This window comes from Kryptolebias marmoratus, linkage group LG1 (genome assembly GCF_001649575.2).
Source record: "Kryptolebias marmoratus isolate JLee-2015 linkage group LG1, ASM164957v2, whole genome shotgun sequence".
In the NCBI taxonomy this organism is placed as follows: domain Eukaryota; kingdom Metazoa; phylum Chordata; class Actinopteri; order Cyprinodontiformes; family Rivulidae; genus Kryptolebias; species Kryptolebias marmoratus.
The window spans coordinates 6,417,165-6,428,791 of record NC_051430.1 but is presented as its reverse complement, the minus strand read 5'-3'; the positions used below and the strand labels follow the sequence as shown (position 1 = coordinate 6,428,791).

Here is an 11,627-nt window from a genome sequence, read left to right as displayed (position 1 = left end):
ATGACGGTCTCATGAAGAGGATGGTCAGGGTTGTCCATGATTTCCTTGATTTTATGCAAAATCCTTCTTTGCATCATCATCTCCAGAGGTTCCACAGTCATCCCCAGAACAGAACCAGCCTTCTTTATCAGGTTGTTGAGCCTTTTTAGGTCCCTGGCTCTGATGCTGAGAACATCTCATCTCATGAGAACATCTCATTCTCATTCTGAGACACCGACATCTCGTTTTTGAAAACTTTATTCCTCTTTTTTTCTTGATGTTAATCACTTTTATAGATGATTATTTCCTCTGGCATCGGATGCTGTGCAGCTGGAAGGATTTTTTCTAAAACCTTTTTACTTTTGGACATTTTGTTATGATGCGTAACCATGACAACAAGTGTTAATTATGAAGAACCCGAGGTAAAGCTCCCAGGAAGCAGCCTGCCACCAAAGCTGCCAGCAGGAGCGCCCCAGCCACCGGCGGAGTGAAGAAGCCTCACCACTACAGGCTCGGTACCGTGGCTCTCAGGGAGATCCACCACTACCAAAAGTCCACAGAGCTGCTAATCCGAAAGCTGCCCTTCTTGCACCTGGTCCGGGAAATCGCAAGGACTTCAAGACCGACCTGCACTTCCAGAGCTCGACCGTCATGGCTCCGCAGGAGGCCAGCGACGCTCACCTGCTGGGGCTCCTTGAGGACAGCAGGACTGAGGACACATCAGGACAGACCGCTACAAGAGATCCTTCCTGCCCACAGCCATCAGCATCTATAAAAACTCTAACAAAACCAAGACAATGAGCTGCAACAACATTTAATTTCCCTTTGGGATTAATAAAGTATTTTTTAATTGAATTGAATTTTCATGGCTGAATGGGAGGTCTATCAGTGCTGCAGAAATGTGATATCAAGGGAGTTTGGATCGACTCAGAGAAGGATTTTGAGGATTTTATGGGACAAACTGAAGACAGATAATCCCTCCAAAAAAATTGATTCATAACTAGTCACACAACCACTGACAAAGGCCTCAAAATTCAAATATCCCACACACTAGACATTAAAGTGTTTTTCAAAAAAACTGACACACATGCACTATCGTATAAAACCATCCACCACTCCAAACACACATATGGTGGATTAATGAATCCCAATTATTAAGATTTCACAGTCTGCACTCAGCAGTCTGATTTCAAAGCTCCAAACAAGGTGCTGTTATCAGCTTTGTCCACTAGGGGGTACTCAAGATCTTTCCTGAGAAAGTGCTTTAAAACATTCCTGCAGACCAAACATATTGATGTGTCACCCATACTGTCTATTGTGATCACTTATTTTCCTTCTGCAGTGTATTTAGTTAGAAATGTAAAAAAATAATTTAAAAAATTTTCAACAAAAAAATCTCTTCTTCAAATTTCTTGGACAGTAACTTGAGGAATCTCTAATGGCAGAAAACACAAAAACCAAAATAGAACAGGGAATTACTTCAGCTAAATAAAGATCACACGAATGACCAAACTAAAGATAAACTAGATAAATCCTAACAAACAAACAAAGATAAATCCTAGCTCAGAACAGCTGGGCTAAATGTTACAACATCAATTTAAGTGTATAATGTTTTAGTTAAAGCTAGTAAAACTCTGTCATTTAGACAAAAGAAATGCTTTTTAGTATGCTGACTTTTGTTGTAAACATGCTGTCAAATAATTTGGTGTGAGGTGTAGCTTGATGCTAAGGAAAATCAACACTTGTTATCTGGGAATCTCTAATGTGGACAGTTCAAGCAACAAAACGAACAAAACAAAAACCTTTCACGCCTCTTGACACTAAAAACACTGACTGAGGAAATATTCATTTGCGGACATTGCTTTGCTGCTGACAACACATCATGAAGATCTGCGTCTTGAAACCAGCTTTACTTTTCTGTAAGTTTTGACTCTGAATATATCTTAAACCTGTTTATAATCTTGTTAAAAACCACAGAATGGGTTATTGTGAAGTTCATTCAAAATTGAAAGTTAATTTTTCTTTGTTTTTAGTTGAAGGTAAATCAGTTTATGCTGTTGTTTCAGGTTGGATCTTGGTCTCAGTTTCTGGGTCTCACTTTGTAAAGGTCCAGCCTGGTGAAGATGTCACACTTAACAGCTCCATCATGACCACAGCTGATTCTGTAAAAGTCTGGTTTAGACTGGATAACAGAAACATGACCAACTGCATCGCTATCATGATAAATAAAGATCCATCTGTTAATTATTGTGAGGGAAACCCAAATGGAACATTTAAAATGAGTTTGACCACCTCCACTGTCTCACTTCAGATCAAAAAAGTAAATTCATCAGATTCTGGATGGTATTTCTGTGTATTTTACACAAACACTTTTCTTTTCAATGTGACATATTTACATGTAAACGGTAAGTAAATATATGTTTTTGTTTTGTATGTGTTGTTTTTTTATACTTCCATTTTATTTATGAATTGTTTTTTCTTTTCAACCTAAATAAAAGGAACCAGTGACTTTAAGGAGGAGGTCAAGGATCAAAGTAAGATTTATTTTTCTACCAATTAGAAAACAAGCCACCATCAAGTCTCAATCTGTCCCTTTTGTTGCAGAAACCTGGGATGACAGCATAAAGTTTTGTATTGGACTTCGTAGTGGGCTGAGTGCTCTGCTCCTAATCATTATTGTTGGTCTGGTTGTTGAAATCAAAAAACTCCAAAAAGGTAAATTTGGAAAAAAAAAGAATCATTATTTCGAAATTGTTGAATATTTTGACTTTTTATGACCTTAATATCTTTCACTGACTACATTTGAACCCAGTTATTTATATTATTTTTTATTATTTTGTAAATTAATACCTAATACTGCTGGTCCAAAGGATCAAATTTAGTCTGTGTGGTAAAAAGAAAACAACAAAATAAAACCTTGAACTTTGAATCTTGAACCTTATTGCCAGAACCTAAAATCAGTTCTTGGTTGTTACTGTTGTTTTGCAGGAACTAAATATATTGATTCCTTTTAAGCTCTATGGATAGTCATACTACACCTACAAAGATTATATATATTTAAATGTTCCTTTTTCGTACTATTTTCTGTAATGATGTCAAGTCAGGAAATGGACAACAATATTGTTTTTAAAAATGATTCTATATTTGGATCAGATTGTTTTTGTCTGAAGCCCCAGATGAGGTCATTTTTAAAAAATTTAAAACATGTCCACCACAGAAGAAAGTTTGCTGCTGTCTTTAAAGGCTGAAAGGCTGAACTGCATTTCTAACTCCAGGTGGAGAAGACGTGACCAAACAGATGAAGCAGAAAATATTTAACTAAAACTTATGAAGCTCTTTTTATGTGTACCTCTGTACAAAGTGCTACAAATAATTTACAATTATCATTCCATCATAAATATTGTCTGTATTTTTTTTTCTTTAAGCTGTTGATGAAAACAAAGATCCACGTCAGAAGGAGGTGAATAAAGTTTTAAGATTTAATCACAAATTATTGAGCATCTTGGTCTACTCATCCCGTTAATCCTTTAGACATGTTTGGTTCCAAATGTGCTCATGTTTTTTGTTTGTTTGTTTGTTTTTCCTTAACAGAACCTGGACTCAGATTATTTGAACCACTCCTCTGTCACTTTTAAAAGAAACACCAGAAGATAAGAGCAGGAGGTAAATGTTGTGTATGCTGCCACCAGATTGACCTGAAGAAAAAGAAGAACTGAAGCTGAGAGTGAAACTGAGCCATCATTAATCTGTTGTTTCTTATTCAAGACCCTCATCTTTGTCTAAGACTAAAAGAGTGTTAGAAGGAATTATGCTATGCACACTGATGTCAGTCTGTTATTGTGTTCACATCACCTGTTGGATAGGAAGTGTTAAATAGGAAATGGTAAACATGAGCTTTGAGATAAAGTTTAAATTGAAGAAATAATTTCTGTCTGTTTTTCTTGTGTTAAACCTGTTCATTGTAGATAAGTTTTTTTTTTATTCAAAGAATTATCTGGACATTTTTCCTGTGATAATAAAGTGATGCTTGCCTGCAATAATGAAGCTGCAGCAGGTTCAGTTCTTGTCCACCTCCCCTGAAAGCTGTGGCAACTTTAGGCTACTTTTAGGGATGCTCAAGCAGCTGAAAGTTTTCGGTCAGCACCCTTAAAAAACAAAATAATCTATTGTTATGATTTTGTTGAGGATAAGTAATTCTCAAACATTAGATTTATCATAATAATTTTTAGAGATATGTGACAGATAAAAAAAAGTTAATGAATTTAACCAAAAACAACAGTTATTAGTTCTTTGGCGCTGCCTACTGGTAATTTAGCACAGCTGCATAAGGGGGGGGGGGGGGGGGAAGCTTCAGGAGCACTCACCGCTCCCCCAGCAAAGCTATAATGAAAATCAGTGGAGGTAGGTGCAAGTGAAACTGCTCTATACTAAACATTGGTTTAAAGTCATTTTATGCTAAATTAACTAAATGATAAAACCTGTCACAGGTGTATGAGCACTGTTAGTGTATTTTGTGAAGGTTCACCTTGTTTTTGTTGAAATAACGACTTTATGAATAGGATTTGATCTGGTTAGCATGCTAAGCTAACGGAAGCGTTGTCCTGAGTCGAGGTCAGCAGCACACCACCCCCACTATAAACATGGTTGGTGCTGCACTGCTTTCCCCTCCTAAGACACCATATGGTGGACCAGAATCGCCTCGAAGCTGTACGGAAGTCTTTTTCCACTGTCTCTCCGTACTCCTCCCATGCCCGTGTTTTTGCCTCAGTGACCATCTGGGCCGCAAGCCGCTTGGACTGCAAGTACCTGTCAGCTGCTTCTGGAGTCCCACAGGCCAAAAAGGCCTGATAAGACTCCTTCTTCAGCCTGACAGCATCCTTCACCGCCGGTGTTCACCAGCGGGTTCGAGGGTTGCCGCCGCGACAAGCACCAACTACCTTGTGGCCACAGCTCCAAAAACCCACCTCAACAATGGAGGCACGGAACATGGCCCACTCGGGCTCAATGTCCCCTACCTCCCGATCTTCAAAGTTCTCCCGGAGGTGGGAGTTAAAGCTTCGCCTGACAGGAGACTCCGATGTTCCCAACAGACCCTCACAATACATTTTGGCCTGCCAGGTCTGACTGGCATCCTCCCCCACCATCGGAGGCAACTCACCACCAGGTAGTGGTCAGTTGACAGCTCCTCCCCTCTCTTCACCCGAGTGTCCAAAACATGCGGCCGCAGATCAGATGAAACGACAACAAAGTCTATCACTCAACTGCGACCTAGGGTGTCCTGGTGCCAAGAGCACATATGGACACCCTTATGTTTGAACATGGTGGTCGTTATGGACAATCCATGACGAGCACAGAAGTCCAACGACAGAACACCACTTGGGTTCAGATCAGGGAGGCCGTTCCACCCAACCACACCCCTCCAGGTCTCACTGTCATTGCCCACGTGAGCGTTGAAGTCCCCCAGTAGAACAAGGGAGTCCCCAGGAGGGGCACTCTTCAGTAACCCCTCCAAGGACTCCAAAATGGGTGAGTAATCTGAACTGCTGTTCGGTGCATAAGCGCAAACAACAGTCAGGACCCGTCCCCCCACACGTAGGCGGAGGGAGGCTACCCTCTCGTTCACCGGGGTAAACCCCAACGTACAGGCACCAAGATGGGGGGCAACAAGTATGCCCACTCCTGCTCGGCGCCTCTCACCTGGGACAACTCCAGAGTAAAAGAGTGTCCAACCCCTCTCAAGGAGACTGGTTCCAGAGCCAGAGCCGTGCGTTGAGGTGAGCCCGACTATTTCTAGCCGGAACCTCTCAACCTCATACACCAACTCAGGCTCCTTCCCCATAAGAGAGGTGACATTCCACGTCCCTAGAGCCAGCTTCTGTAGCCGAGGATCAGACCGCCAAGGTCCCCGCCTTCGGCCACCACCCATCTCACATCGCACCGACCCCTTTGGTGAGCCCATGGGAAGGGGGACCCATGTATCCTCTTCGGGCTGTGCCCGGCTGGGCTCCATGAGTGAAAGCCCGGCCACCAGGCACTTGCCAACGTGCCCCACCTCCAGGCCTGGCTCCAGAGTGGGGCCCCGGTGACCCGCGTCCGGGCGAGGGAACACTGTGTCCAATATTTTGACTCATCATAAGGGGTCTTTGGGCTGCACTTTGTCTGATCCCTCACCTAGGACCTGTCTGCCTTGGGTGACCCTACTAGGGGCATGTAGCCCCTAACAGCATAGCTCCTAGGATCATTGGGACACTCAAACCCCTCCACCACGATAAGGTGGCATCCCAGGGAGGGGTAAAAATATATATATTTATTAAATCTAAATCTAATATATATATATATATATATATATATATATATGTGTCAGTGGTGGGCCGTCAGGGCCAGCAAGGCCTCTGCTGGCCTAACATAACCAAGAATCATCATAATTATGTTTAAGGTTAATTTCATTTTTAATTTACTTTCCCTAAATAACTAAAAGTATTAATTTTCTCTTTGTGTCATATTATGCTCCTTCCAGTGCTGTTGTTTTTAGGTTAGAGTTTTTATCCAATCAGAATTCAGCTATTTTATGTTGCCAGAGGATGTATGAAATCTGCCCAGGCCTTCAGAATCAGCAGTGAAGGCGTCTGTGCCCTGTAAGTTAACGGGCAAATACTGTTGATAGATAATTGCGATAGCCAATCAGATCATGAGTTGTGTCAGTAAGGCCCTCTAGCTGGCCTCACGTTGAACGTGACATTTACACGTCCTGTGATGGGATATGAATACTGACAAGTTAGCCACGGCAGTGCTATGCAGATCAACAGAGTCACACCCGGGACTGTTACCGGTTAAAAACTTTTTTAACCCACACGTTGATTTGGTTGCTGATATACTGGCAAGGCTGTTTTCAAGACAAACTTTTCAAGAGAAGCTAGATCTCGTTAGAGGAGGACAGCCGACCCCGAGCTAGCTAACCTGTTCCAGAATGGATTTTGTGTTGAAATAAGTGTTTTGGGGGACACCGCCGTTTTGGTGACTGCAAACATTTTATTTATTTTATTCTATTTTTTTTTTTTACTTTTGACAGTAGCATACCAGATATGTTTTACCTGCTGATGGGGGTTTGTTGATTTTTAAAATGTGCCGGATAATAGCCCATTTTATACAAAACTGAGGTGATGCAATGCCAAGTAGTGCTTAAGTGTGTTTCTAACTACTCTCCAATCCTGGTGTTATAAATGCTGGCATAATGAAAGGTATTTATTGACTAAGTTGGACATCACTGAAGGCCTAAGTGTGAAATGCATCGCCCGCCACTGATATATATATATTAAAGTCCTCAGTTGATCCAAAATGCTATTGCATGAGTTATAATGAGAGTTAGAGGGACCTAAGTAAAATCATGAAACTAAACATATCTAAACATGAGCTAAGACAATCAAAATACAGGTGCTGGTCATTTTCATTTGTTGTCATTTGTAATCATCAAAATTAAATGAAATAAACATTTGAAATATATGAGTTTGTATGTAATGTATGAATATAATATACAAGTTTCACTTTTTAAATGGAATTACTGAAATCAATCTACTTTTTCATGATATTCTAATTTTATGACCAGCACCTGTATGTACATACCTTTATGAAGTTATGGTGATCATAAATAGTAGGCCCTTAACAACTCACCTGCTCAGTGATCCCACTTCTCTACAACCTCTTACGCCAAATCACATCCTGACCATGAAGTCTTCAGTGGTTTTACCACCACCTGGTGAGTTTGTGAAAGAGGACCTTTATCTTCGCAAAAGATGCCGCAAAGTGCAATACCTGGCCAATGAATTTTGGACCATATGGAAAAGGGAGTACTTGCTGAATCTCTAGCAGAGAGACAAATGGTACAAGACACAGAGAAATGCCGAGATCAATGACATTGTGATTCTGATGGACAATAGTCTACCCAGAAATGAGTGGAAGTTGGCCAAGGTCACGAAAGTATATCCCAGTGAAGATGGAATCATTAGGAAACTTGAACTGCTGATGAGTGACTTGATGATCAAGGAAAAAGAGTTAACAAACCAGTATATCTTGAGAGGCCTATCCACAAAACGGTTACTCTTCTTGAAGCTGAGTAGCTCAGAACTATGACATGTAACTTCCACAACTAACGTTAGAACGAAGATACGTTTTGTTTGGGTTTTTGCATTCAAATTAAGTTGGAAATCACCAGTGATTTAGTGGGAGTGTAGCTGCCATCAGTGGCAGTTATCCAGTTTAAGTGCATTTCATAGTTTTACGTTAGAATAAACAACTTAAGTTAAGTTAGGTAAATAATTTATGTTTAATAAAAATCTGATTGTAATATATATTGTTGTTTAAAATGCATATTTAAAGGCTGTGCAATTGTTTTCAGAGTGGAACCAATGTTCGAGTTGTTTGGTTTAGACTGATATTTTCAGTTACACGCCACACTCAGTAGAGGGCAGCATGTGTTCGTTTTCTCGGTCAGATGAAGAGATTTGATGAAGCATGTAGTTAAGTTTGGTACTGCGTGGTTAAGTGAAGTCGTGTTTTTTTTTGTTAATCCCTTCAAGCTGGTGCGGCCAATGAGGTATGTTTTATGGAAGTAGAATGTTTATTTGTGAAGAGCTGGTTAAGTTTCTGTTAGCTATGTGTACTTAAAATGATACGAGATGTGTCAATATTTCTTTGTAAGTCAAACTACGTATATTTATTGTTTGTTTTTTATGAGAATGTCTTTTATAGTGAAATGTATTATTTCAAGTTTGTACAGTTCTCACGGCATCGTTGGTGTGTCCAATTAAATGCCACACACACACACTTTTCTGAAGAGGAACCAAATGTGCAGTGCAATGTTTCCGGCACAGGCTGGAGCACAATAGAGGGCACAGATACAGTGTTGCCAACATAGCAAATTTGTCCATATATTTAAGCGAGTTTTCAGATCCCCCTAGCGACTTTTTTCTTTTTCAAAAAAACGACTAGAGACAAATCAATTGACTTTTTTCTGTGTTATTGAAGTTTAGCGACTACATGTGAAAGAACCAATCGTTCTGCAGTACCTGTCATCGGCGTGCCATAAGCCCCTCCCACTTCCCAAGCACTGACAACTGTCAACCTCACAGCAGAGAGGAGACCCACTCCACTCCGTGTCCACATTGCAAATGAGTCACGCATGTGCGAAGCTGCCACTGATCCTGCCCTAGATTGCAAAGCGGGATGTAACTATAATGTAAATGTAATTTTTAATATAATGTTTTTTTTTTTTACTGACAATGTTGTGTTAATATAAATCCCCAACTTTGGATAAAAGAGGAGAGGTGAATGTAGAGCTAGCAATTCCATGACACATAACAGTCTTTTAGTTAAATTTGATATTCTAACAAAAATGATTAATGTAGTGTGGGTTCAAACAAAGCAGTACGGTCATAAAATCATTTCATAAAGTTTATTTGTAATTCTAAACATATTTGTGGTTTTTATTTGTTATTTTTGTCCTGCCAGTGTCAATATTCCTCTCTCCCACAACATGAGCAAATATGCAAATTAGGCGATAATGTCATCAAACAACTTCTAGCAGCTTGAGAGCCCTGATTATAGGTTAGAATAATAGTAGAAATACCTCTGGTAGAATAGAAGTCTAATATGGTATTTCATTTCATTTTTTATTCATTTATATCAGGACAGATGTTAAATTTTTAAAAAATACTGTACATTGTAATTTTTATAGCAAATGCTAAATTGCAATGCACTCCTCTAGATGGTACAACTCACTATAAATGTAGTGTGGTCCAATGATCGAATCAGAGCTGGTCAGTTGTCCTTCGAGTGTCTTAGACATTTTTCCTTCCAAAGGTGTTGCTGTCACTCCTCCTGAGATAGTGGTAGAGCCTCTCAGGAGGAGTGAGAGGCTCCTCTGCAACTGCTGGAAGTGGCATAAGTAAAACTGAAGTGGCCTCAAAAGATGGAAGACATCTGGTCAGAGTAGAGTGGAGCCATCTGGGGAGGTAAAAGTGTTGTCTGCACTGCTCCCCCTTTCCCTCCCCTGAATGCGTGTCAGTTTTGATTGTCAAAGTGAATTATAAATCCAAATCAGCTGACAGATAGAGCGGGAAAGTGGCCCTTTAGAGACTTAGTCTGTGTAACTAAAAATCAAACAAGGTTGATTCATTAATTACAGTCTCTATTTGTATTAATGTTCTGAACAAGATAGCATAATGTGTAACTCAGTGTCTGCCTTGTCTCAGATTAGCTAATCCCTGAGCAATCAACCTAATTTAGTGTGTTAGAATGTTTGTGTGGAAGTCCAAATAAAATGTTCTGAACTACACATGAGCATGTCACATCCCCACTTTACTGTGGCCCATACCTCAACTTTACTTGTCAAATGTGATGAAATAAAGGTTAGCACAATCAATGGGGTAGGAGTCACGTTGGAGTTTGAAATGCAAACTGCACTGAGTAAGAAAGGGATGACACTAAAAGTTCCAGCATGCTTCATAAGAAGACTTGGAGGTGGATCACAGACACGGCGTTGCGAACTGTTTGTTTTTACATGCACCTTTCTCCCAGGACACTCCTCCCTGTGCAATGCTTTGCACAAACCCATGTGAAAAAGTTCAGTCAAGGCTTTGTGTCATGAAGGAGTGAGCGAAGCTTCTATGTGAACAAGAATGACGCAATTTTTGTCACTTAACCACCTGACTGAGAGCCAACTTTGTGACTTCTCATCGAGGCCGGCTATACGCTGGGGCAAAAGAGGGCAAAAATTTCTGGCAGGTTTGTTTGGAGGGGACAAATGTCTTTCCCCCTCCAAACAAACCTGCCAGAAATAACTGAACATCTCACTAACGTTCTGCTGCGCATCGCGCTGAGCAGCAGGCTTCGGTATTCTCCCGTTTGCTGACAGCGGAGAGCTGAACTCCACCTCCTTCCCTCCCCTCCCCTCTCCTTCCCGCCCCCTGGCTAGTAAACGACTAATCAACGATCAGTATGCAACTGAGGCTACAGGTTGCCTGACTAGCTAGCGGTGTCGGATTTCTCTCTCACAAAGGAAAAGCCGAAGCGGTAAACTTTAAGGAAACAGAGAAGCTCCATGAAAAACGTTATAGAGATTCATGTTGTTTGAGACACTTTATAAATAGTTAACTATAAAAAATATACAGCATGTATTTTGTGAACTCAACCAGGCAATAGATCCTAGGAGCTATGCTGTCAGGGGCTTAATGCCCCTAGTAGGGTCACCCAAGACAGACAGGTCCTAGGTGAGGGGCCCGACGAAGTGCAGCCCAAAGACCCCTTATGATGAATAAGATTATTGGACACAGTGTTCCCTTGCCCGGACGTGGGTCACCGGGGCCCCAGTCTGGAGCCAGGCCTGGAGGTGAGGCACGTTGGCGAGCGCCTGGTGGCCGGGCTTTCACCCATGGAGCCCAGCTGGGCACAGCCCGAAGAGGATACGTGGGTCCCCCTTCCCATGGGCTCACCACCTATGGGAGGGGCCAAAGGGGTCGGGTGCGATGTGAGATGGGTGGTGGCCGAAGGCAGGGACCTTGGCGGTCTGATCCTCGGATACAGAGGCTGGCTCTTGGGACGTAGAATGTCACCTCTCTGGTGGGGAAGGTGCCTGAGTTGGTGTGTGAGGTTGA

At 41.4% G+C, this 11,627-nt stretch overlaps 1 protein-coding gene across 1 annotated transcript; it reads left to right on the top strand.

Annotated features, from left to right (window-relative positions):
• The first annotated feature begins 1,429 nt into the window (after positions 1 to 1,429).
• LOC112449767 lies at positions 1,430 to 4,008 on the top strand. The gene is made up of 5 exons (XM_037978576.1): positions 1,430 to 2,384; positions 2,478 to 2,513; positions 2,584 to 2,694; positions 3,405 to 3,439; positions 3,571 to 4,008. Exons 1-5 carry the CDS (start codon positions 1,958 to 1,960, stop codon positions 3,631 to 3,633), a joined length of 672 nt encoding a protein of 223 aa, XP_037834504.1. The 5' UTR covers positions 1,430 to 1,957; the 3' UTR covers positions 3,634 to 4,008.
• The last annotated feature ends 7,619 nt before the right edge of the window (positions 4,009 to 11,627 follow it).

Bases quoted from the DNA above. Each gene is read 5' to 3' on its own strand.
- LOC112449767 (XM_037978576.1), top strand. From the start codon at position 1,958: ATGGGTTATTGTGAAGTTCATTCAAAATTGAAAGTTAATTTTTCTTTG. The intron at 2,385-2,477 runs GTAAGTAAATAT...CCTAAATAAAAG, and splicing joins GACATATTTACATGTAAACG to GAACCAGTGACTTTAAGGAG. The intron at 2,514-2,583 runs GTAAGATTTATT...CTTTTGTTGCAG, and splicing joins GGAGGAGGTCAAGGATCAAA to AAACCTGGGATGACAGCATA.